The 27,886-nt window shown below is 42.8% G+C and overlaps 1 protein-coding gene across 1 annotated transcript; it reads right to left on the bottom strand.

The window, feature by feature from the left end:
* On the bottom strand, positions 1-27,692 carry PIK3CG (phosphatidylinositol-4,5-bisphosphate 3-kinase catalytic subunit gamma). The gene is made up of 10 exons (XM_059932878.1): positions 25,686-27,692; positions 22,518-22,583; positions 22,180-22,405; positions 20,638-20,741; positions 18,206-18,352; positions 16,725-16,815; positions 15,671-15,801; positions 14,580-14,691; positions 13,224-13,381; positions 1-279 (listed from the first exon to the last, which is right to left on the bottom strand). Exons 1-10 carry the CDS (start codon positions 27,678-27,680, stop codon positions 1-3), a joined length of 3,309 nt encoding a protein of 1,102 aa, XP_059788861.1. The 5' UTR covers positions 27,681-27,692.
* Between the last annotated feature and the right edge of the window lie 194 nt (positions 27,693-27,886).

Raw genomic sequence — 27,886 nt, 5'->3', positions numbered from 1 at the left:
TTAGGCAGAATGTTTCTCCCCTTGTTTGATGCCGAGAACAAGATGTAGGAACCAGTTAAACTGCACAGTCCATCCTTTGTCTCTGCAAACTTCAATCTGATCCAGAAAATACTTTTTAGCCTCCTCCTCGCTCTTCCCCACTGTCAGGGCATCCCGAATGTATTCGATGTCTTCTTTGCTGGTTAACTGGGGCATTCCTGTCATCAACATCATGGAGAAGAGGATGATGAGAAGGTTTGTGTGATGACGAAGGGCTAGGTAAGCCTTGACGCAGACATCCTGGATAAAGGGAAAGAAAACGCTGTTAACATAACGGTGTTATGGCATCGAAGTAGGCTGCAGACCAGCAGGCTGTTTTGGAATTTACATGGCATTATCCTGTCCCTGCGAGGAAATCATCACAAGCAAGGCAGGTCCCCTGCCTCAGATGAAAAACTGGAGAACACAGACTGCTTTTATAATCTCTGAAGCAATGTAGTTTGGTTGCACACACCCAGGGTGTGCTCAAGGAAAACTAACTGATACAGTAAGTTTCATCTTCTTTCTTACTCTTTTTACTTCAATCTCTTTTCTAGGCAAATGAGGGTGGAAATTTCTGTAGTCTCTGAAAAGGAATGAGTCAGTTTTTGAACACCATCCAGGAATCACATAACTTTATGTAAGCGTAAATAATGTTTGCCAAGAGCTAATGGAATCCAAAGAACGGATGGAAATGTGGTGTTTGAGATTTAGGTAGTTTTCATCTTTATTTTCCAATGTGTCCTATCCTAAGAAAGCAGATGAATTAGTTTTTCATTGTCTGACTCTCCAAATTGTTGACTGACCTTTGGAAATTTAAAATAAATTCTGAATACTGAGTGAGAGAGGGCTTTCAACAATGCTATGGCTGGTGCCTTCTCTAAAAGCCTTGGAGTAGGTGACAGGTGAGTTAAGCCCACTTCTGAAGCAACAGGCATGCTCATGCCAATTAAATTGTTCCAACATGAAGAAAAAGTTGCAAGGTTCCCAATTTTACAAAATCAGAATAGTCCAACCTTAATATCGTAATTTGGCAAAGATGGCATATTAAAGAAAACTGAAATTAATGATTACAGGTTTAAATATTTCAAATAAAATACTGAGTAAAATGTTAAGAGAATAACACTCCATAGGCAACTAGGGTTTATCAGAAACTTGCAAGAGTAGTTCATCATAAGGTACTGGATTAAAACCCACTTTTGATTTTTATCAAAGTAACATGTAATTTAACATGTGACAAAAATGAAATGATGTGAAGAATGATCTGAACTTACCAGTCACAATCATTCTGAATAATGAGTCTGGGAAAAAGAAATGTATAAGATCAGAAAAGTGAAGGTTAAATCGTTAGTATTTACAAATAACCGTTGTCTTCTAGGAACACTGAAGGGGAAGAAAACTAAAATACTATTGTAACTAGTTTTTATTAAACTAGCTTTTTATAAAGTTAATAAATAGAATGCTATAAGTAGGAGCCACCAGTTAGAAAGTAAAAAGACGGATGCTGTGAATAACGGTAACAAAACCCCCATGATTCCTGAGATAAACACCTACACAAAACATGCAGAACCCATTTTTTAAAAACTGTAAACATTTACCGAAGTAAGTAAAGGAAAACTTGAACATGTGGAGTGACATGGCATGTTCCTCAGTGATAAAACTGTTTATTATAAAGATAAAAATTTTTCTCAGATTAATCTATAAATATAATGAAATTGAATAAAAATTCCTATTGGATATTTAAACCCAGATATGTTTTGAAGTTCATCTGGGATAATTAGGGCCTGAGAGAACATTCTGAAAAAGTATAGTAACGAAAAACAGTGCTTGCCATCCTAGATATTAAAGCACGTTATAAAACTACAATATTTAAAACTGTGTGATATAGTACCTATTCTTCTCTAAAAAAGATAAGAAATTTTGTGGAACAGAATGGAAAGTTCAGAGACATATCTAAGTACATATTAAATATATAATAAAGGTGACTCCTCAGATTAGTGGGGGAAAAGATTATTTGATCAACAGGGGTGGTACAATTGGCTCATAATTTGGGGGGAAAATAAAATTTCTCCCATGTGATATACCAAAATAAATTCCAAAAGAATTAAACATTTAAATGGAAGAAGGGAAAATATTTAAATAATCACGGAATGAGAAAGGAAGGACTTTTTGAAGCTGATTTCCAAGGTGGAATCCATAAGGAAAAGATGGAGAGATTACGGAAACTTCAAATTTTTGAGAAAAAAAAGCTATAAACAATATTAAAAGAGGGAAATGACAAGAGAAAACATATTTGCAACATGACAGATCATTTCTTCATCCCTAGCCCCTGATAGCTCTTACAAAGCAATAAGAAAGAGATAAACAGTCGGCTAGAAATATAGGCCAAAGATATAGTATATCATACTATAAGACATAAAACCAGATAACATATGAAAAAATATGCAACCTCATTAGTAATCAAATAAATGTAACTGAACATGAGATGGAAACATTCATATACCAAATTGGAAAATCTTTTTTTTTTTTTAATTTTTAAGGATAATCTCTAATGTTCACCTTTCATAGCCTGATGGTAGATGGGACTAGATGGTAGATGGTATACTTTTCCTCACAGACGACTGACAACATGCATCAAAAGCTTTAAAATACTTATAAATGTTATATAACTTAATTGTAGTGGTGGTTACATAACTGATACATTTGTCAAAATTCAAAGAACTGTACACCTGAAAAGGCTGAATTCCACTCTCTCTGAATTATGCTTCAATGAACTTGACTTAAAAAATGTTAGAATCCTTTTACCCAGCAATTTCCAGGCTAGGAATTTACCCTTAAAAAATTTGGATAATTTTGCAGTGATTTATCTACAAGAATGTTCATTAGAGCATTGTTTAACATTGTGGAAACTTGAAAGCAACTTAAATAAACTTAAATATCCTACACTCGTAGATCGATAAAAAGGGTTTATGAAAGTATCTACATAGCTCTGTAACTACTAGAATGATCCTGTAGAAGAGTATTTAATAAGCATGTAAAAGCGAGTTTTAAAAAGCAGGTATGAAACACCACATGTAGTACAATCCCATTTTGGTAAATGGACACAAAATACTTACATAGAAAAAAAGAATATAAGTTTAGTGGTCAAAATTTTAGTAGTGATTTTTCTTTTTGCTTTTATATGATCTTGTCTGTGTCACCTGCACGTGACAGGGTAACCCCAATGATAGTGGGGGTCAGGCCAGTGTCATTCTGTATGTCAAGGCTGGATTGTGTACACATCACCGTGTCCAGGTACAAAAACCCATGGACTATTCTGGCATTTTTTAAGTCAGACAGTATATATAAAATGCTCAACATAGAGGGTGGTACATAAGGAGCATTCAGTAAATGTTAGTCCTCTCCCTTCCCTACCTGGAGGGGAGATCAACTCTGCATCTCCTCCCTGCTTACTTACCACAAAGCAGGAGACTCAACACTGTTTGGGCTGTTCCTGCCTTGGTCCAGGCACCTCTTGCGCCCTGGAAGCAGCTGTGGTGCATTAGCGCTCTTGCATTCCTAATGATTCCACTTACGTCCGGAAATCATTTTCTTTTGCTCATCCCTAGGACCCACTGAGGTCTCTCTCATTTCTTGGCAATTACACAGGCTAGGGGCAGACTTCACCCCAGGCAACAGTCTCATTAATTGGCCAACTCGCACAATTTTCACAAGGGCAGATATGGGGATGCCTTTTGCTTTTGAATTAGAGGACATTCTGATTTTTAATTATTTTCTAGCCTTCTGTACGCTGGGAGCTCCGGGCAAACCCCCTGCTGTCTGAGCCCACTGTGTGGTCAAACTCTTTAACAGGAAAATTTTGAGGAGGAAAATTAATCTGGGGTCACGTCATTATAACACCAATCCATGGGTGCTCAGTAAATATTTAAGTGGCAATGCACTGATTCACCAATCGCTGTAGCCACAGAGAGACATATGAAAGGGAAGAAACTGTCCTGTTGTTCTCCAAGGCCACCTCTCCTATATAAGGAATTTCTGCTGGCTTGAATTTATTCAGTTAATTCTAATTTTCACACCCAAGGGTCACTTCTATGAGAACAAAATTTCATCTCCAAATTTAACCACACGCTCCATACTGGTCAGACACGCTGTGTAAATTCTGTTTGGTGGTGCAGACTTAGAGACATGGTACAGACTTAATTATCTTTTGCTTAAAGGTGTGTGGAGCAGGGGTTAAAAGCACACAGTCACACTTCACTGCCTGGATTCAAATCGTGCCTTTATTATCGACAAGCTGTTTGTCATCAGAGAAGTTACTTAACCTCTCTGGACCTTGGTTTCCTCATCGTAGAATCGGAATAATAATAACAACAACAATACCCGTGTCATGGGATTGTGGTGAGATTCAAGTGCTATGTAAAGGGTTGGCTATTATTATTGACAGTGTAAGAAGTCACACACTTCTCATCACTGAGGAGGTCACCTTGCCATCTAGACCACCTGTCCAAAAAGTCCCCTCTGACAGCAGAGACCTAGGGGTGGGCTGGGCCAGGGCAGGAAGGAGATGAGCCCCACTCCCACCAGAGTCAGTGGAGGGGGTGTGTTGGCGCTGGCCCCAGGAGGTGAGGGGGATGATGGAAGCATATAGCACACTGACTACATAGCAGATGGTTCTCTTGCTAGGAGGGGCCCAGCTGGGCCCTTGCTCGGCCTGCTCAAGCCCCAGGGGTTTCATTTCTGCCCTTGGACTCAGCCCTAGGGTCTGTCTGAGCTTCCTGACCGTGCTGCCTCAGCAGAGGCCTGTGGTTTGAGGGGCTGTGAGGATATGGCTTGGGGAGCTCGGGGGGAAGCACAGAACACAGAAGTTATTGGCTGTAGCAACAGAATGTTCCCTTCTGCTGGGACTGCCGGCCACTGACCACATGCATCCTCATCCTGTCCTTCTCAGCTGCCGGTTGAGGCTTTGTACTATGGAGCAGAGAAGAAGGGGGAAAGGAGGAACCTGATGTCCAGGGACTTGGTTTAAGATACTTGTTAACTAGTGTGAATGTGGGGAACAATGTAACATTGTTACTGTCATTGGCTGGACCACTACCCATTAGTAGCTAATAAGTAGATTGAGCCTATATAGTAGGCAATCTGCTCTTTATTTCAGAGTTGATTCAAATGCCTTAATTACAGCAACCAGTACCAAAGGAAAGGTTGCTTTTTACAGAGCTACCCCTCTCATAAGTCTTAAGAACAAAGGAAACTATTACCATTTCAGGGTCAACACTTTGACTTGATTCGTTCACTGGCCCAACTTATCAGTTTACTATACTGAAAACAAAGTCCTTTCTATGCATAATCTATTAATTTTTTAACCACCAATGAACTGTGGCTGCTTTAGACAGTCCAAGGTCATGTGGAATAGTCCTACTTTTTCTGAAAACCAAACGCCTCCATTCTCATCTAGAAACAAAGTGGAAGTGAAATATTACTGTACACAGCTACAAAAATGAGGAAGTAACCTCAGGGCCATAAAATAGAAACTCCAGAAAAAGAAGCCAGGCTGAGAGGAGAGAGAGAAACAACACTCACATATACTCATCAATGAGAAGAAATGTCCTCACCCACCTACTTTTCCTAAATAGTAATGCAGCCTCTGTCTGCCACATTACTATTACTATTAGTTTTTCTCCCCTGTCTCCTTCCTCAGAGACAGGGGAGAAAAAATAAGATTTGTCAAAGAGAATTTCATTTTTTTAAATAAAAATCAATGAGTTGGCTAAGCAATGCCTTTAGAAGTTATTTTGGCAAAACAGAGAAGGTCAATGATTAGGACCTAGTAATGCTGGAATCTGGTAAATCTGAAAGAAGAGTGTGTCCGACACTTGGTCGTGCATTTGTGGAGTTTGACTTAGGATTGCCATCTTTAAGGACTTAGAAATGATTCCCAGACTAGCTCTGTCTACAAGGGGCAAGGGCTGTACTGCCATCTTCTCAAATATTTAGCTAGAAGCTCATTAGAAACCTAAAGGTACAATTAAACTATTCTACTTTAGTCAACTATTCTACGCAGACTGTATGTATGTGTGTGTGTTTATTTGTGCCTTGTCCCAAAAAGGGTTGAAGGTGCATTATTTGGATACACAAAAGTCACAGTAACATTCATTAGAAGTGGGTAGAAAAAGCAAAGGGATCCACAATGGGTTTGGAAAAGAGACTAAAACTATACATCACAAATCCTATATTCTTGCTAAGCGCGGCCTTCAAATGTATCTTCAGCCAAAAGGGAAATCGAATCAGTTACTTCATCCAATGTTCAGAAGATTTTAAAAAACTATTTGTTTAGGAGAAACACAACTTTTCTAAGACATGATAGAACTTTTGCAAGAGGATCTTTATAAAAAGTACACTTTGTAACGTGGTGAATAATGTCCTCGATAATATTCTGATGCAAGACAAAACAATTCTCTAAGAGAAACTAAACACTGAGAGAAGGATGCCAGTTAGAAGGTTAATCTTGATAAATGTTTAAAAGTAACAGGGGTCTAATCTTAGGAACCGAGCGACACCGCATGCTGGTGGATTAATGCACAAATCCAGTCCAAGGCCACCTTTCCAGTCTTGTGCTCATATCTTTTCCAGAAAAGTGATAAAATTTGGCAAGCTTATCTAAGTCCTAACAATTCTACAAACCCACGCAAGTCTGCATCTGGCAGAGAAATCACACCGACATATGCAAGCTTCTACCCATGGCTGATGCGGACACTTCTCTGAAGGCATCTTCTGACGGACAGCGTGGAGAGAGGAGGAAGTACTGGAGTCTTCAGTACTGGAATGCAGGAGGCTGAGCTCGACCTCGTTAGTGGGCCACGATGTAAATCCCCAGAGGATGCAAATCCTTTATCGACTCAGTATATTAGAAACAATTCAACAAACTCATCTCCCTGTTGACTTATAATAGGCCTTTATTACATTAATTTGTGATTAATCATTTGAGCTCTAAGTGACTTCTTTGCTTGGCTCTCTACCCCCTAATCCAGCCCATGCACTGCATCAAATTGGACCCAAATCTCCCTTCTCGCCTCAAATTCCACTACACACGCCCCCGTATACCTAGCTTCCATCCATTCTGGATGACTGTACTCTCTGTTCCTAAAATACTGATACTAAATCCTAACTTCATGCCCTTGCTCATGTTCTTCTTTCTGCCTTCCTGCATCTGCCAGGCAAAATGAAAATGAACTCAGACCTTAAGGCCGCCGATAAAAACATCCCCTTCACTCCACGGCCCTCTTCTACCCGCCAGGACAGGAATCATTGCTCCCTCCGCAAACCGTTGGTGAAATCCTCCCTACAGAGCTCTGTGCGCATCTCTTCGGCTGAGCTCTGGGGCCACGCCCCTGCTCGCGTCCCCTCGGCCGAGCAGTGTGTCTGCCACACCATAGATAATCTGCAAATGCATGACGAATGAATGCTTCATGTGCCGAAGTCAAGGTCAATGTGGGGCAAGATTCATTGCTTTAAAATCAGGGTGAATTAGGGAACAGTCATATCTGAAGGGAATTCAACTGTAAAGACATGAGCCTTCCCTGGGCCTGGCGCACGATCTGAGAGGTAGTCGTGTGTTGAATGGGCGTGCCATCTTGGATAGGGACAAACAGGGCCTGGTGACTCAGGACGGAGCAGGAGGCTGAGAAAGCCCAGCCAGGCAGGTGCCAGGTACAGGCAGTTGGAGGGATATACACGCGCAAGCGGGTAAGGGGCGTCAGAGCTAGGACTGGGGAGTACCACAGAAGAGTGCCAGAGGTAAGGTCTCCGTGGTGCCCCCGGTCCCTGTGGCTGGGCTTAGGGAGAGCACGGGAGTCTCCAGCAAGGCGAACGGCAGGAGGGAGCAGGGCCTCAGTCCTAGAGGCAGGTTAACAGGCAGGGTTAATAGGAGGAACCGAGGCAGAAGTAGTTACAACCGCCTGGCATCTGAGGTGAGAGCGAGACCACTGCAGAGATGAACTCTGAATGTAGGTTCGTAGAAACCCGACCCAGGACTCTGTGTAGAGACTGGGGGCAGGGCTGAGCCTGCTGGGTGAGGGGCCTGGGACGCCCTGGCTTGGGGACAACACTGCCCATGGTGGTGACCCGGCGGGGGCTGATGAAACTGGCCTCCTAGATTAAAGCAACACCGTGTAGGGGCTCCAGACTTCTCTCCTATCAAGCCCTCCTTAAGAGTGACATCTAGGGGCAAGTGCCTTTTAAATACGCTCATCGCCGCCTACTGTGCGGAGCTGTGTACGTGAAGAGGTTACTTGACTCCCCGGATTTCTTCAGCTCCATCCGACAACACACATTTGCTTAGCTCCTACTGTGTGCAAAGAACATCTTCAAAATGCGTGCTTGCTTCTACAAGGCCAAGTTTCACACTCCTTGCAAACTGTCCTACGTTGAATGTACACTATAGGTTTATCCTGAGTGTCCCATCGGCATGACTACTGCTCTGACTGGGGAAAAAAAAGTAATGTTTATGTCACTAAGGAAATCGCCACACAAATACAACTAGGCACCAGATGATGCTTACAGGTCTGTATTATTTACCAAAACATCAGATTTCATAATTAGGCTCACTTCCTCTCTGGATGTGTGGTATTTAACCGCATCTTGAAGGCTTATTAACTAACAGCTGTGCAATGGCAGCTTGTCAGTCTGTGCCTGAGTTACCACTTCATAAACTCCCAGAATACGACGTATTGTGGGGAAGGAAGAAACCGGAGGGGTTCTCTCGTCTCATTTATCTCCTCCCCGGGGCAGGAATTGCTCCTCTACCGACTGGTACCTACTGAGGGCATCCTAGGTCTCAGGACCCACATGCGGGATGCAGGTCAGACTTGGCCCTGCTGCCCAGAGCTGCCTCTGGGAAGGGAGAGACAAGCGGCAGATGGTACCGAGAACTGCCTGCTGTGACGGATGCTCCGAAGGCAACACGCGGCGCGCTGTGGCCAGGATAACACGAGGGGCCTCGTCTAGAAGAGGGCTCTGAGGGATGACGTTTGAGCAGAGCGCAGTGAAGGGTGTTCCAGGGAGGAGGCCCGGACTGGGGGCAGGTGCAGAGGAAGGCCGCCCTGACCCAGTGAGAGAAGGAAGGCTGGTGCCCTGGGGAGAGGCTAGAGGGGGCAGGGGCTTGTAGGGCGAGCTTAGGTGTTCAGAGATGATTCAAAATGAGATGACAGGCCACTAAATGGTTTAAAGTAAGGGAGTAACATTGTGTCTGCTGCTTAAGTTCAGTTTTTAACCAAATTCTGATTCATTTGGTCTTTAAGGTGATGGTGGTTGAAATGGGATTAGAAGTCAGATCCAAACTCAAATTCAGAGTTTTTCCAATTATGATGTCCCCTCTTCATTCCCTTCCTAATCAAAACGACAACTGAGAAGTACAGAGTTTGAAACATTTAAAGCTACAATGATACCATTGATGAAAGAGCTTATTTAGGTAAAAGACCAAATATTTACAGAATGAAGGAAAACCACTAAAATGTTGACAGTGTTATTTTTGGAAGGTGGGATAGTGGGTATTTTATATCCTGATATTTTTAATACTTTGCTGGCTTTGTTTTTTAAGGAAACATTTGCTACTTTTAAAATTGAGGGGAAAAAAAAAAACCCCACGTTCTTACATAAAAGTAAATGAGGGGCTTCCCTGGTGGCGCAGTGGTTAAGAATCTGCCTGCCAATGCAGGGGACACGGGTTCGAGCCCTGGTCTGGGAAGATCCCACATACCGCAGAGCAACTGGGCCCGTGAGCCACAACTACTGAGCCTGCGCATCTGGAGCCTGTGCTCCGCAACAAGAGAGGCCGCGATAGTGAGAGGCCCGCGCACCGCGATGAAGAGTGGCCCCCGCTCGCCGCGACTAGAGAAAGCCCTCGCACAGAAACGAAGACCCAACACAGCCAAAAATAAATAAATAAATAAATAAATTTAAAAAAAAAAAAAAAAAAAAAAAAAAAAGTAAATGAGAAGCCACATTTCATTTGCCAGTGATATCAATGTATTTGCATGTGAGTATGTTCTATATTCGTTCAGGGACATTTCAAATAAAGTGGTTCTAAAATACAGTACCAGTGGGAAAACCATTGTTTAATGTTTTCTCTCTTTAGTAATGCTGCTCCAAGGGCAGACAGATAATCTTGGGTTCAAATAGTAGGCTTTGGTTTTGTGAGTTTTTGTCTTATTATGGCTTCTTTGTGAACTCCGCCCTCTTTAGAAATAGCTCATGAATCTGGTCCTAGGCTAAACGAGCTGTCTTGGAAAGAAGAGGGAGGTGGGACAGAGTCACACTTTCCTCTTTCAGTTCCCCTGACTCCGTCCTCTTGCCACGAGCTGGGTAGGTTTTTAAGTCTTTGTGGAGAAGGCTCCCCTCATGCTCAACAAAAAGTGGGCCAGCTCCTCTCCACCCTTCCCAACAGGTGATTCAAACGTGTTGCGTGCATTCATGAACCTGATCAATGCAAAATCAGCGATTTGCTGGAAACGAGGATTACCTTTCATTCAAAATGTAAATATATACAACATCTTCCAGCCTACCTAGAAATGGCAGCTTTGTTATACAAGATCCTGGGAGGCTATTTAGAGAGTTGAGAGACGTGCTCCCTGACCTTGAAGGACTTCATCTCAATAAGAGAGCGCAAGACGAAGAAATAGAATATCTTCTGGAAGGCTTAGTAGTATGTAAAAAAAAAAACCAAAAAACTGTCAGCAGGTCTGAGTCAAAAGATGAAAAAACTCGCTGCTCATCTTTGTCAAGCTGGAAACTTTAGAAATTCTGCAGATGTAGCACTGTACACATATATGTATATGTGTTCAGCCTTTTTCCTGATGCGACTGAGGAGGGTGGGAAAGGCTGGGAGACAAGCAGATAAGGGGGCAGGTGGGGGAGAAAGAGCCTGAACCCCTCACTTGCTCTTCAACGGGAACAATGCTACTTCGTTGTGTTTTATGTATTACAGATCTGCTTGAGATCTCATTTCATAGAGGGCTTCTCAGCCTAAAAGTTTTCAAAGTTCGAGGACCCCCTGTGATGGATATGACAATGGCGGCTCCGTTGATTGAGTTCCTGCTGTGGACTAGGCACTAGGCCAAGCTTTCTACATATTTCACATAAATAATCCCTAAAAAAAACCCCACATGAGGTGGGCCTTAGAATTCCCACTGCACCGATGAGGAAACCAAGGTTCTGAAAGGATAAGCAATTTGCATCACATCCATAGCGATTAAGCAGCAGAGCCAGGATTCAAGCTCAAGTTGATCTGCTCCGAAGCCCATCCTTTCAACTACAATGCCAGGCTGATCTGTGTTTAAGGCTAAAGTGCATACATTCAATCAAAGAGTATGCCAACACTGCAAAACATAGACGTATATAAGTACAATAAAATTTACCAAGGTGTGTTTTTGGCAGTACACATGCTGCCTAGATGTTGCTTTAATGAAAGAGGGTCTAAATGCTCAAGAAACAAGCTTTGGTCACAAAAAGGATGGAGACATGCTCCCAGACGGAGAGGACAGACTCGCTGCAAAGAGTTGTTGCTTTGGGTGGAAGCTGCCCAGATGGGGAGGCAACCTCTGGGGGGCCTCCCCGAACCCCAATCTTTTCATTAAAGAATATTTTGAAACTTAAAACGACAACAAAAAAGAAACAGGAGAAGTACTGCTGGGGTTTTAGGGGTGACACGGGTATTATAGGGTCTATGGGAATGTTGTCAACAGCAGGACAGATGGGCAGTCATTCTGGAGAAAACCACTGGCCAAAAAGACCTCGTGTCTGCCTGAGTGTTCAAATGGCACTATTGCTGCTGTGTTTGTTCAAAGGAGATGAACCCCACCTCCACGAGAGGAGAATTTAGTATTTCCCGCCTCCCCTTTAAATGGTAACTCTTCCAGGTTTGTGTGTGTGTGTGTGTGTGTGTAACCATTTTTCTCTTCCAGGAAATTGTCGCAATATGTGACTTTTAACCTTAAAGAAAAACAGGACTGAAATGTGTCAAATCCCTGGAAATAGTCTGAAACCCAGTTGAGTTTACGCAGAAAAACACACTAAAAATCCTAAGACCATCTGGCCACAGAGATCTCAGTTTCTCTGACAACCACCCCTGGAGCTGTGGGAGGGGAAGTCTGGTAACCACCACATCGAAAATCAGCCAGGAGAACAAACAAGCACAGAAAGGTTTCAAAACAATACATCCCAGTTCCTGTTCCACTGAACGTCAAGGCCCATGTCATCTCTCAAGGTCAACATGGTCCTCAAGTAGACACTCAGGAGGAAGAGTCAGTCCTGAAATGCTGGTACAAATCAAACCATGTTTCGGAGGCACTAAGGGAGGGGGCTATTTAAAGGGAGCCTGAGACAAATGTGCACATAAAGTAATCACTTCTTGCCTCTACTGATCTGTTTTGTGTTTGTATGGCTCTAAAATAGGTATACTGCAGTAGCAATGACGACTTTTCTGAGTTATGTTCATTCACAGTTATTAAATTTGCAAGAGTGAACATTTTACTCCTTGGATATTTGAAATACCATTTGATAGTCAAAAGTGAATGTAGACCAGGAAGGAATAGAAAGGGAAAGCCGAATGTGGACACCCCCCCAGGGAGCTGGGAGACCCATGGAGGGGCCGGTAGACAGGTGAAGTGGGACAAGCCGGAGCTCTCAGGACAACCTGTAGTTGAGCTGACAAGGTTTCAAATGAGAGAAGGGACCCTCCTTTACAAAAAGAGACAAGCAAGAATTTCCTGTGCTAGTAACTGATAAAAACACACCTGTAGCAAAAATCAAGAGAAGCTCACCATCATTGGCGAGTCCTGAAAAATATACGTAAAATTTGCATCTTCTAGGCAACGTCTTGATTAGGTAAATATTCTAAGACTAAACCTGCCTGCCAGGTGCTCTTCCTTAAAGCCCTGTCTTCAGGGCAGTGTCATCCTGCTGTTCTGTGTTCTCCAGTCTCACTGATTATGGAATGCTTGTATTTGCTGTCTGGTTTTAGGAGAGGGGCTTACTGAGAAGCATCATTTTGCACTTGGGGAAGGAACAGAGGCGACTGGGGGGAGGGGGTGGGTCACACCAGAAGCGGGTGGGCGGAGGCGAGAGGAGCATCAAAGCGAAGTGACAGGTGAGGGCTGCAGGCACCATCTGGTTGATGTTCCCAGCAGGTGGTCGAGAGGGAGGCCAATTACCTGAAATTTCTGGAAGTGTAGACTTGTCTTCTTTCCAGAAGTCCCCATCACAAACAGGAAGTCTGGAGTTAGCACAAATGGCACTCTCTCTTTATTAATGCCCAGGAAACTTTTGTAATTCCCAAGAATGTGCCCAAAGTCAATATGAAACAGATTTCCTTAAGAGAAGAAAATGTCTGACGTCATTATACTGGCATCAGCACTTGCAAACAACACCCTGGTTTGTTCATTTCTTGAAATATTTTGAAGTTGCCTGAAAATGAGCTATCTTGGGTGAGAGAGCTATTTTTACTCTCTGCTTGTGATGTATTTTGTCTTAGCAGGTGTGTGTAGTAGTAGCCACAAAGCACTCTTTGAAACAAGTGTAGTTTTGATATCCTTCTAGTGTTCTTTCAATGACAGTCAAATGCCATTAAAAAAAATTCTTGTCTCAGAATTATTCTTACAAATATAAATCAAAACTCTCTGGCTTATATGTCATCATTATGCCCAGGACTCTCTTATGCGCTTTATGTAACTCAGGAGAGACTGTTTCACTCTGTTTGGGGGAGGCGCAGTCACCTTTTATTTTTGAGTAGCAGGCTAGAAAGAAATCATTTTGCATCTCCTTTGGGTCAATTTCACCATCAGCACCACAATTCCCTTCCTCTCTTCTCATTTACAGAGCTCTCTATCATATGAATGATCCATAAATGCATTATCTCTTGATTCCCACAGAGAGTTAGCGATTTACCCCGATATGGTGTTTTTTCCAGACTCTACTCTTAAATTGGTCCAGACTTCTTAGAGGAAAATGTCACGGTATGCAGCCAATACTGACCACTGTCAGAGAGTACAGTGACCCAGCGAGGAGCAGTAGGTGAGGAAGGGATGGCATTTCAGATTGAAGGGTATCGAAAAAAGGTGACTCTTTTTGTTGCTTCTCTGCACCATCTGACACTGTTGATCACGCCCACCTTCCTAGCTTTCTAGCTCCTGTCTGGCTTGCCCTTCTTAATTCTCCTCTGCTGCATCTTCTTCTGTTACTCACTCCTGGGTCCTCTGTAGGGTGATCACAGCCTCTGTGTCCCTACACAATAATGACCTCTAGATCTTTGCTCCAACCTTGAGCTCCATGTAACAATTACTCTGTGCTGGGGAAGGGAGGGGTGGGGGGGTTAGTGTTTAATGGGTCCAGAGGTCCCATCGGGGAAGATGAAAAAGTTCTGAAGATGGATGGTGGTGATGGTTGTACAACAATGTGAGTGCAGTTAATGCCACTAGAGTACACACTTAAAACTGGTTAAAATGGTAAATTTTATATTATGCATATTTTACCACAATCAAAAAACATTACTCTATAAAAAATAAACTCACCTGTCTCTGAGATCATAATATTGTCATTGTGTCTGTCACCTATTCCAAGGACAAAGGTTGCCACACAGTAGCCAGCACAGGAATAAACGAATCTCTCCACCGCTGCCTGAAACTAGTTAAAATGCAACCGAATATTAGTTGTGTCCTAACTACAAAGAGCAGCGTGAATCTATTACAGAGGATTCCCAAAAAGACACTGTTCTGGGAATCATTTTCAGAGAGCAAGTTAGTGGTACCTGACATCATTAACGTTCTATCTATTAGGAGCCAACTCCCTCATTGCTCTACTTACATTTTAGGTGAAGATACAATGAATCACAGTAGCATGAGGAGGAAACAACAGTCAAAGGACAACAGTAATTTAATCAAAGGGTTCACTGCCTTTCCATGCATCATTTGCCAACGCCAGTACAGAACCTGTAATGATTCCTCCTTCGTTGGTGAACATATGTTTTGCTTGTGACCACTTAAAAGTACGCACGGGCTCACAAATCCACATTTTAACAGACTAATAAATGCTACTAATTATATTTCCTCCCCGAAAGACTGCTACCCACGCAAGTGAGAAGTGCTAATCCTCTACAACAGAATTTTAACCAGCAGCTGAACAGCTTGTGAAGGACTCAGCGGATGCACTTCCGAGGAATGGAAGTGACATTTTGAGCATCCATAATTTACCATTTAGATTAGGGTGCAGTGGTAAATTATAAATTACTTTTTAGGGTCTGTAGTGTTTCCAGGTAGTAAAGAGTTTATCTGTGGTAACTAAATTTTTCTGCTGAACGACAGAAATAGATGGTCATAAAAAATGCTAACAAGTTATTTCCCAGAACCAAATTTTATGCAAAGCAGGCCTGATAATCAAAGGAGAAGCAAATGCTCAGCGAGGTCTGAGTGAGCACCTCTGTTTTGCACAGATCTGCTGTGTCACCAGGGGAAAGCGCTTAAGCCCCCAGGAGCTCAGGAGGAAGGTGCTTCACCAGTGAGTCAGGAGACCTGGCACTGGTAGACCCCTTAAAAACATGTCATTATTCTGCTGTATCATGATAACTTGTCAAGAGCTTTCAGACTGGGGAGAAACAGGAGCCCACCTTTTCTTCAATAGGGCATTTTTCTTTGAGCCAGTGATTCAGGACTTCATCTTTAAAGGCGCCCGTGTTGCCCACTGTGCTTTGCTGAATTTTGGCGATCGTCGTGGCGTCTTTCACGATCTCGATCATTCCTGCAGGAAGATGCACAGAGTCTGATGTGAACTGGGGCTGAGTGCCTGACCCAGAGGAGGAATGGCTGTGTCTTTGTTGAGTGGAGGGCAGAGAGCTTTCTTAACCACAGGGTTATTTTCCAGGTTCGTGCTGGTGGTTTTCTTAGGAGGAAGAGAAAGAAAAGGAGGCAGATAGGGAAGTTGTGTGGGACCTGTTTTCACTATCCGTGAATGAAAAGAGGAAAGGGTTGGTTTTGAATAAGCAAAAGCATTAATGTGCCGAACACATCCTCTTCCCTTGGCAACCTTTGCCTTTTCCTTTTTTAAATTCCAGGGTCAAACGGGAATGATGTTCTCTACTTCTCAAATTGGAAACTTGACTAAAAATCTGTTTGATTGAAATTAAAATGTGAAATATCTGTAAAAGCACCTAAGAGGAGAGTATGTAATAGCTTTGATAATGTAAAGTCTGGGACGGTGAAACCAGTGACAGATCTTTCCATCTACTTTTAAATGTTATTTGTGAGAGAGAAGTTTACTGTGCAATGAAACGAGTGAAAGTTTAGCGGTGGAGAAGTAAAGAGGAAGGAACAAGTTCTCACTAAAATCATTTCCATGTACAGTCAGTCACAAGGAGTTGAATCATGCATTCATATATTTTCAACATGTCCGTATTAAACTGAGTCACATGCACCAGCCTTGGAACATCTTCTTCCTTTTTATATGGATTATGATTGTAAATTTTCTGTTATTAAATGCCTACACTGAAGGGATGATGGCCGCTTGGCATGCGGGATCTTAGTTCCTCGACCAGGGATTGAACCTGTGCCCGCTGCAGTGGAAGTGCAGAGTCTTAACCACTGGACTGCCAGGGAAGTCCCATGGGATGGCGGTCTTTTAAAATGAGCTAAGCAGTATATTCATCTTCTGAGGTCCCCACGTACCTATTTTGTCGCCAGTTGAAATGCAACCATATGGCAGGAGGCACAGATCCAAAGATTCAGTCTCCCAAATGGACTCCATGATTCGTAGAATCTGGGCATCAAAATACAAAAACGTTTCCATTATAAATATGTATTATTCTTCTCTGTAACAGTCTTCTCTGGTAACACAAAATATTGAAGTGAACATAAAATATGTAAGTAACAAATGTACTTTTATTTATCAACCTGGTACTCTAATGTTTCCCTTCCTTGGGAGCCTGTTAATTTTGGTCCCTGAGAGGCACCTTGGGGAAGAGAATAGTTGGATTTCTCTGGGGGTAGGTTTTAGCCATGATTTATCTATTATTCAAATGTTCCTAGTTACGTGTATTTTACCACAATAGAAAAAGTTCCACTCTAACATCTTTACACATTTTTATCCATAAGGCACTCTTGGGCTACAACCAAGGCAACAATAACAACGATGATAATGATAGCTGACATTCACCGAGGACTGTTTTATGTTGATCCTTTTTTATTAACCCCCTAGTGTGGGTATGATTACTGTTCCCATTCTTTTTCAGATTCTTTTCCATTATAGGTTATTACAAGATATTGAGTAGAATTCCCTGTGCTGTACAGTAGGTCCTTGTTGTTAATCTATTTTATATATATAGTAGTGTGTATCTGTTAATCCCAAACTCCTCATTTATCCCCCGTACCCTTTCCCCTTTGGTAACCATAAGTTTGTTCTCTATGTCTGTGAGTCTATTTCTGTTTTGTAAATAAGTTCATTTGTATCATATTTTAGATTCCATGGTTTGCCTATTTTAAATAAATCACATGAAATATTAGAAATTATGTTACTTCTACAGTATTGAACTAGGGTATAGAGAATATTACTTTACAAATCTGCAAAGCTAAAGTCTATGTTAGATAATATGAAAATGATCAACATTGATACCTTCACCATCCATCTTCTGTTCTAGTAATCTGTTCACCCTTGTTACGTAACTGCATGAATTCTCCAATCACCTACCTGTTCATCTTCTCCCTCCTTCCTATCACATCATTCACTTCAGTTTGTGTATGTGGATGTGTACCAAAGGTGATGTATCTAAGGAGAGCATCTGAGAGTGTCTGGCTATGTCTATGGATATGAATAAATTGGATACTTGGGGGTAAATAGGTTTCTATTCCATGTTACCACACTAGGAATGTGGTGTATAAGAAAGAGGTTAGGGGAGGGAAGTGTATCTGGCTATTTGGGAATGCTGGGTATGCATCTCCTCAGGAATGGACAGAACTGTGAGACTCACTAGATTTCGTATCTAATGGTCCACGGCTATATTCCCCAATGAAAACTCTATTATGTCATCTTTGATCACTGTTCATCATACAAAATAGGAGAATGGAACAGGGTCAGTAGAAGGCATTTCTTTAGATCTAGTACAGAATCCTCGTTTCAGATAACTGAAAAAAATTCCTTAACAGCAGCACACCTGTAAAATCAGCATGTCCTGGCGCAGATCGTCGCCGTGTTTAAAGATAATTCCAATTGTTTCATTTGACAGAGCTGTAGGGTCGGCACATTTAAACTCAAGCCACAGGGGCTTTTTCTTGGAGGCCATCACTTTACATTTTTCAATCTGTAAGAAAACAGCCACATGTTTCCCACACACAATTGAAGACACATTGTGGAGGCGCACACCCTCTTGAAAAGCATCTCTGTAAACACCTAGGGCAAAGTCCCGGTTGGAAAAGGATTTTCAATGATTCAGGTAAAAATGCAGAAGGCTTTTTCACCAAATCCAAAAATGCTAGTGAGAGCAAGTTACAACACTTAAACCAGTGGTTTTCAAAGTGTGTTGCAAGGAACCCCAAGCATCTGTGGAGGTGCCTAAGAGGTGTGGCATATCCCATCCTCTGTATACCCCCCTCCTGTAGGACTCTTGTGCTTCCATGTCCCCTCTAACAAAGAGCAATTGTGCTGTTATTTGTCTATACATATCTGGCCTCCCTCTAAGAATTAGTTTGAAAAAAAAGAGTTCTATTGCTACCATAGTGTCTAAAAATGGTTGTCAAAAATCAGATGCAGTCTAATTCCAGGCCAAATGTAACAAGATGAAATTTCACAGCAATAGATGAGACGCTAGCACTCAGGCACAATGCCTGTCCCCTCCCCCAAACCCCCCTACGTCGAAATAAATTCAAGGTGGGAGAAAGGTGGCTTAGCAGCCACTCATTCGAAAAGAGAAAATCTTAGGAGTTTTAGCCAAAAGTGAATTCACCAAGGATCAAAAATGTGACGTGGTCTTTAAAAAAAAACCAAACACAATTTGAAGCTGTATTAATATATCATTATTCCTACCAATTTCTAACTTCGAAAGGACAGTGGATAGTGTGTGCTTTTGCTAGAGAGCCAGTTTGCTGCTAATTGTATATAAAATTAAACATGGATCAAAGACTTAAATGTGACATTAAAACTATAAAACTTCTAGGAAAAAATATTTGTTGCATTGAATTAGGCAGTGTTTCTCAACTTTGGCACTGCTGACATTTTGGGCTGGATAATTTTTTGTTGCAGCGGGGACACTCCTGTGTATTGTAGGATATTTAGCAGCATTCCTGGTCTCTACCCACTGGATGCTAGTAGCCTTCTCCCAGTTGTAACAATCAAAAATGTCTCCGGACATTACCAAATACCCCTTGGTGGAGGAGGTGGAGGTTCACCTCTGGTTGAGAATCGCTGGATGAAGCAAATATTTCTTAGGACACGAAATTCATGAAGCATAAAAGAAAAAGTGATAAATTGGACTTAATCAGAATTAAAACCTCCTGCTCTTCGAAATACATTACTAAGAAAATGAAAAGGTAAGCCACAGACTGGGAGAAAATATTTGTAAACTATATACCTGATAAAGGATTTGTATCCAGAATATATAAATAACTCATAAATAAGAAGAAGGTGGTAACCTAAATTGAAAGTGATGGAAGATATGAATAGAAACTTCTCAAAAGAAGATGGAAACTTCTCAAAAGCACATGAAAAGATGCTCAACATCACTAGGGAAATGCAAATAAAAACAACAGTGAAGTACCACTTCATACCTATTTGAATGGCTCAAATTAAGAAGACTGATGATAACAAGTGTTCTCTAGGATGTGGAACAATCAGAGCTCGCATACATTGTGGTGGGAATATAAAATGGCACGGTTGCCATTATAAAATGGAAAACCAGTTTGGCAGTATCTTATAAACACACACGTCCCATCTGACCCAACTATCTCACTGTTAAATATTTACTCAAAAGGTGAACGGAAAACAAACTGTGGTATAACCATACAAGGGAATACTACTCAGTCATAAAAAGGGACAGATCACCGAGACACACAGCAACATGGATGGATCTTAAGAGCATTATGCTAAGTAAAAGAATCCATATACAAAAACTACATACTGTATGATTCCACTTCATGACATTCTAGAAAGGGCAAAATTACATGATAGAAGACAGGTCTGTCATCCGGGATGGAGGATGGAAGGAGGAAAGGACTAACTGCAAAGGGACATGAAAGAATTTTTTCTATAAATTTCTATGGAAATATTTTATATCTTGATTGTGGTGATGGTTATATGGTTGTATATGTTTGGCAAAACTCCCTGAACTGTACACTTGCAATGGATACATTTTATTGTATACAAATGGTTTCTCAAGAAAGCTGATTTAAAACACAATGGATGGAAGATTGCCTGGTGTTGAGGTTTTTAGTATCTAGCCATTAGGGAAGGGCTTGATGGAAGCCCATCTGGGGACTTTCCAGCTTCCCTGTCTCTCTATAAACGTCAGCTTTTATCCACTAGGCCCAGTAAAGCAGGCAGAGCCATCGTCACGACATAGAGACCATGGAGAGACATCAAGGCAATACCTACCACCAGTGCTCCCGCTTTCAGTCCAGGGTCATACGGAACTCTGAAGCTTTGGGGGAGATTCAAATTCTGCAGGATTTCAAGCTTTTGCTTAAGTTGGGAAATAACTGTAATTGTCAAACGCACACAAGAGTTACGTGAGTTCAAGAAATTACCAATATCATCTCTAACATTTCCCGAGGCCGCAGGTATTGACAACATTCTATATATTTGGTAGGGTGAGGAGAAGAGGGGGTAGGTTTCTGTCTTTGAGGAACTAACCATTGAGGGTGGCAGGATAAGTCAGGCTTACTGGGAGCAACATAACCACGTACACACATTACAACGGGACAGAAATATCTGAATATATATGGGTTACCCAGACAGTCAGAGGGAGAAGGATGTTTTATGGATAATTGTAAGGAATTACTGTAGTTTTCTCTCCAACGCGTGAAGCTTTAAACTGCCATCTGATTTGGGAAACAGGTATCGGAAGACCATGTTAAATGGAATTCGGTTAGGGTTTGGGAAATTCTTTTCAGAAGAGGAAGTTAGGTTGTGTGGAGGCAATATGACAGCCTCAAAATTGTGAAGGCAAAATACATAAATAAAAAATTACTGCCTGGGTACCAGACAGACTGGAGGCTGGTACAAATGTTGCTCTTTCTTTCTTACAATAAAAATAAAAGCAAGATTATTATTACCATTATTATTTTTAGAAGAGACCATTACTGGTTTGTTGGAAAAGATTCAAAGGCAAAAATGGCAAATCAAAATATCCAGAAGTTTAAAATACTCTCTGAGTATGTTTGTGAGTGTCCATTATGAGCCGTAGTGGTGGATTGAGATATACAAGCGTGAATAAGAGATAATTCCTAGCTTCAAGGCTCATACAGTTTAATAGACCAGAAAGATGTGTTAATGACTTTAATTTAATGTAGTATCAACCAAAACCTATGGGAATACAGATAAAGAGTGATTAATTTTCCTAAAGCAGGGGCTGAGGGACAGGATTTCTTAGGGATAAGAAGACAACATTGGAACACAGAGGAGGTGATATATATGTTTTTATAGGAAGTACATATATATAAACATATATATGTACATATAGCTATATATGGTGTATATGTATACATATACACAAAAAATTTAAAATAACTTCTCAATAATTCATTACTTTAAAAGACTGAGGACTTGAAAATTAGATGCATGTATTGAGAGATGGCGAAGAAAGGATATTTGGAAATAACTAATCTTTTTTGTGTGTGTGCACAGTTGCTCTTAAAAAATACATCTTACATCTGCATAATGCTGTTTTAAGTTTTCAACGAGTTTAACATCATACATTCATCATGAAAAAATATATGTAGTTTTAAAAAATATTAACTTGTAAAGGGAGAACTTTAAATTTGCTTACTCCATGAAGACAGAAGATTAAAAAATGTATTCTTGGCCACCTTGAGGAAGGTGCGACTTGCCTTCCAGAAGGAAGAAGGATCACAGGAGCGATGGCATTTGGAGACAAAGGCATTTGGAAAGAGAACCAAGAGAACAGAGCCACCGTACCTTGGGAGCTGACGTCATACTTTTCAGCAGAGAGCGATTTAATATCAATGGTGACCTTTTGTAGCATGTCAATTACTTGGACTTGCTGAGTGAAGTCGCGTAGCATGGCCGTGCCACAGCCCCTCAGATAGGCTTCCAGGATCACTGCAAACCTCTGCTGATAGTGTCTGGACTGGGCGATCTCACTTCTCAAGAACCAAAATAAGAAGTGACCAATTCGTTTGTTCTGAGGGTGAAAACAAGAAGGTTGCCACCATTATGACTAATGCTCTAGATCTATCAGCCAATTCTCTGTAACTTTTTAAATGTCACGCTCTTATCAAAATGGAAGTACTTACTCTCAAGCCACGCTTCAGCAGAAATCTGGCAAGGGCACTGTCATGGTATGGTTCAAACTTCACAGCCTAAAGGAAGAACACATTGGCATTTGTGAGATTGCATTCTCCATTGATTAATCGGGAAACAGGAAATGGAGAAAAACTGGTGCTCTGCCTTAGTGGGTTTGTAGGGATAGGGCGACGAGAATCTGAGCAGTCACTTAAGTTCAATCCTTTCTTTTCAAGGACAGTTTGGGCCAGGGTGAACCACTCGCTGAAGGACCAGGATTAGAAGCCAGAACTCTTGACTCACAATCACGTGCTTTTGATGACTTCAGAGATGAAGAGGTGAGGGCTTTTGTTCCCATGAAGGCTTACCTAATTTGTTGGAAAGATAGAAGGGAAAGATGGAGATGGCTATAACACATCTATAAAAGTGGAAGGGAAGAAAGGTTGTTGGAAAGAAAATAGACAGTGGGGATATTGTACATGCAGGGAGAGAAATGTTTGTTAGATGTGAAGATCCTAAAAATCCTATAGCTTCTCTTCTGCTCAAGCTGTGTGGTTGGCCTCTCACTGGCAAGTCACTGTGCTGCCTCCCAGGTTCTTACGGCAACTGAATGGTCATTACTCCCTGCCATGATGCAGTGTATACGGGGCTATTTGCTTGAAAATCTCTTGTTTTATCTGGTTCCTCAGGTTCAGCAGTGTTTAGTAGTTTTCACATCACTTGGCTAATAACAGAGATATTCATATAGGTGGCAGCTCTGTGACTGAGGAAAAAGAACCAATGACAAGTGAAAAATAGGGGCTGGACCAAAAACAGGGCCCAGGTGGGTGGCTGCCCGCCCCTCCCCACCCCCCCCGCCCCTGCCCGCTGCAGCCTAGCCAATTAAAAATAAAACATAAAAAATAATTAAATTCTGGTGGGTGCATGGATATTTGTTACACCATTCTCTGCTTTTCTGCAAGTCTGCAATAGTTCATAATTTTAAAAGCAGTAAGACTAACAAAAATTGTTTGATTTTTAGACATGCACATATAAAATTATAGGCTAGATGTCATGCATAAGCATAAAGAGAGGTTTAAAATTAAATATCTCAAGAGTATCTCCTTTATAAATAGATACGGTCTATCCTTTTTTTCCTAAGAAATAAGAGATATTCCCGTTCTACTTTATGTTTTAGGGCCTGGGGGCTTTTTGGTATGATTTCCAATCCTTACTCTGGTTTTTCAGTTTGGAAATGATCAGAACAATACTGACTTGATAATATTTCAATTATCCCCATGCTTTCAAAGATGGGGTGTGCTCTAATTGGTGCCACAGTAGTTGCAGCTAAGATCTTAATTCTGAGACTGTGGTTATTTAACCACCAGTAGTCACTTCAGAAATGTTAAGTTTCTAACCCAAACGTGAGTCTTTTTGACATTCTTCGTGTTTCACTTCTGTAAAGACCATGAAGATCTCAACCAGGAGACCATTTTAATTAGGAATGAATGAGTCATTTGGCCATATCTGCAGTGTCTCAAATAGTTTTACAAATGACTACTCTTCTTCAAATTTAGGACCACAGATTCAATGTTAATATTACTTATTGACCTCTTTCATTTAAACATTTCCAAGAAGAACACTATTCATTTTCCAACTCTGCAAAGTTTACTTGTGAAAATGACAATGTAAAATAATTCATGATAGCCTTGGGACTTGGAACAGATCTCATGCAAATTTGTTTTATGTTCTTTTTGTTATGGAGAGCTAGAAAACTGAGGATACTTTGATTTTTCTAAAATTTTCATTAGTGTTTATGCGAGCCTCTGAACTCATGGCAGAGAAAAACATCGGTTATATTTGATAGATGAAAGCAAAGGCCAAATATAATGTTTCAAGTATCCGCCTAATGGGAAGGTGAAGATTCAAAGTTGAGAGTATCCAAAATTCGCATCAGAAAACTTCAGAAACTTCCTATAAATATAGATAATGATTAGATAGTTTGGTGTCCACCAGTCAGCCTGGCTAATCCTAACCATCTCAGATCAAACATCACCTACTCAGAACTGTCCCTGGCTTCTTCAATCTAAATCAAGTGTCCCCAGAACCCCTGACTCTTTTCTCATAACACTCTGTAGCTTTTCCCCAAAGTGTCTGTCACAACATGTTACTCAATACCTGCCTGTATGTGTACTCATTTGGTGTCAGTCTTCATGCACCACAAGCTACACTAGGGCAGAGTCCAGCCCTGTTTTGATCACTGCTCTACATCCAGCAACCAGAACTGAGGAAGCATTCAGTCTCTGTTGTTGAATTAATGAATGAACACTTCTGCTCTCCAAAATAGAATTCCCTTCCAAGTCCTTTCCTTCCTCTTCCTTGTCAAGCAACACAATATAATTTGAGAATGGCTATCGTGAGCAAGAGAACGCTTCCTCCTTTCTTTAATGTCCTAAGGAAACCCATGATTTAGTCAAGGGTTTAGCAAATGATTTAGTCTCTCTGGACCCCAGGGAAAGGCATGTGAAGAGGAGTGGACACACAGTACCAGACCTGTCTAAAGAGAGGGGCTTTCAAGGTCCCATCCAGATATGAGATGTTACTCTACGAATTGTGACAAATACAATCAGAGAGTATGATGTTTTTCCTCTAGGACACACTATCCTGACACTGCTGGGTTGACGCCAGATATTGGGACTCCGTGAAAAGAGCAGGGGCCAGGAGTCAGACCTCCTGGGTTTGAATTTGTCTTTCAAAGTATGTGACCTTGGGCACATTACTTAGCCTCTCTGTGCCTCAGTTTCCTGATATATAAAATGCAAATATTAACTTGACCTCTGTCATCGTTGTTGGGAGAGTTAAATGTGATAATACACAAAAAGCATGTAGATCACCTGGAGCCTTGGCACAAGGGAGCATTCGATAAGTCAAGTCTATCATTGATACAGTAAATGAGAACAAAGTATTCCCACGGGAACGGTTCTCCTAAAAAGCAGAAATATTAATGTCATCAAAATGCTTGTCAACAAGCCCTCAAAGACAGTAAAAAAGTAAATGGAAGAGTTTACTACTTTCTGAGGTAGTTTCATTAGCTCTCCTTTGACTGATCGTGACTCTCTGGACAAGGGGCGTTGGAAGACAGCTGAATGGGGCACCTGTGCATATGCAGATAAATCCCTTGAGGCGAGTGCATCCCCTACCTGGACCAGCTGGAGCAGGTAATGTAGCACGTCATCGTCCTCCAAGCTCTCCAGTTTCTGAACTGCAATGGCTCTTACGTTTTCATCCGAAAAGTTGCAGTCCAGGAGTTGCATTGTTAATCCAACATCCAAAGCACTTTGATCCCAGACCTCCCTTCTGGCTAACAGCTGATATGTTTTGGCCACAATTTCTTGCTGTCCCCATTTCACTGAGCTAAAGAGCTTAGGATACGCTTTGGGATCCTTCAGACTTTCATATCTGAAATGCCAGAGCAGCTCTTTGTCTTCGGCTGTGAGAGGGTTAAGCGGATCAGTGGCTATGATCGCCTCTAGCTGCTTCCGAAGCTGATTGGGCATTTCTGCTCGAACCCGGTCCCCTTCCGGGTCAGGGGTGGGCCGATGCTTAGGCAAGGCTATGGGGTGACAGTAATTGTCCAGAAGGATGGAGATGGACATTGAGTTCTCCTTGTCCGGGTTGGTGGCCGACGTGAGCTTGTCGGCATTGAAGCTGCCTTGGTCTTCCGCCTTCCCGGATAGCTGCCACATGTGGAGCACGTACTCCCCGTGGCGCAGGAGGAACCGGTGGTCTATCAGCAGCAGGTTCACGTAATACAGAAGCTGAGCTTTGCCTCTGGACTCGGGAGCGGGAGCCTCCGCAGAGGCCTTACCGGACAGAGCTGGAGCTTTGCCGCAGTAGATCTGGAGGTTCAGCAGAGCCCCTTTGGGCAAGTCTTTGATCTTGATGCTGAACTCAAGCCACACATTCCAGAGCACCTCCTCCGTGAAGGGTTTGGGGCTGGTTCTCCTTTGGCAAAGGACTTGCTGCCCATACTGGATGTTTGCCTCCACAAAAACCGTGAGGTCCGCGTTCCGGGGCAGGACGGGGATATCGATGCCTCTGATTTTTACCCTGAACTTGCGGTCACAGTCCCACAGGGACACGGTGAACACGCTCTCGTGATCCTTCCCGTGGATGGTCAGCTGCTCATGGTAGCCGGTGACCCCTGTGCAGTCGTCCACCAGCGGCCACTCTTCCTTCCTCACCTCGTCCAGGGCTGGGTCCGGCGGAGTGTCAAGCACCAGGTGAATCTCTTCCCCGTTCTTGAGGCACTGCCTCACCCACTGGAAGTTTTTGATGGGCGTCTCACCCACCAGGTACTCATCCCGGCCACAGACGCGCAGCACAAAGTCACGTTCGTTCTGGCTTTCAGGGATATCCATCAGGGACTTCTTCTTGGCCATCTTGGTAAAGAAGCTCTGGAGGATGGTGCCCGGGGTGTCATCGGCCGACACCTTGATGGTCTGGCTGGTGGTGCTGCGATGAATGACAATGAAGATGTAGTTGTTGGTGATCTTCTTCAGCAGGTACTCGGGGAGGGGCTTGGACGTCACCCAGGGGTGCATGGCGTAGAGCTTGGGGTCGCGGCCGGCCACCTCGGCCATGCGCGGGGTCACCAGGCGGCGGCGCGTGAACTCCAGCTCGTCGTCGTGCACGTTGCTGACGTCGGTGACGTCGTAGCCAATGAGGGCCGTGAGCTGGCGCTGGAAGGCCAGCGTCTCCTCGGAGGGCACGAGCCTCTGCACCACGTGGATCTGCCCGGGGCTCCGGTGCAGCACTTTCCAGTAGCGCAGGCAGTCCAGGGTCTGCACCACCTGGTACTTGTCGTAGATCTCGTACCACTGCCCCTTCTTCTGGTAGAGCAGGAGGAAGTGGTCGGGGCTGAGCCGGTGGTAGAAGTCGGCGGCCACGCTGGTCTCCAGCGCGCGCAGCCACACCTGGGCCTTCATCTGCTCCACGTTGCCGTGGCCAGCCACGTGCAGCAGCGCCGTTTCGGGGGTCTTGGTGTTGCGCTGGCTGGTGGGCAGCACAAACTCAATGGGGATGAGCTCCATGGAGGACAGGCTGGCCGCCGCGCTGCGCGGCTTCATCCTCCGGCGCCTGCGGCGGTTGTCCTCTCTCAGCACCACGTGCTGTTCATGGCTCTCCAGCTCCATGCCCTCTGCGACCTGGGAGCGGAGAAACAGAGGACTCGGTCACAGGGCAGGCACTATGCCCTTTATGGTTTCCCGCGAGCTGGCAGAAGGAGAAGGTGTAGACGAATGACAAGGACGTGCGCACGAGGATACAGGGGCTTTGGAGTCGGGGCCCAGGAATCCTGGCCCCCGCCACTTAGAATCTGGGGCATGAGCCCTTTAAATAA

This window comes from Balaenoptera ricei, chromosome 9, assembly GCF_028023285.1.
Source record: "Balaenoptera ricei isolate mBalRic1 chromosome 9, mBalRic1.hap2, whole genome shotgun sequence".
Lineage (NCBI taxonomy): Eukaryota > Metazoa > Chordata > Mammalia > Artiodactyla > Balaenopteridae > Balaenoptera > Balaenoptera ricei.
This window is presented reverse-complemented; position numbering and strand designations above follow the sequence as displayed.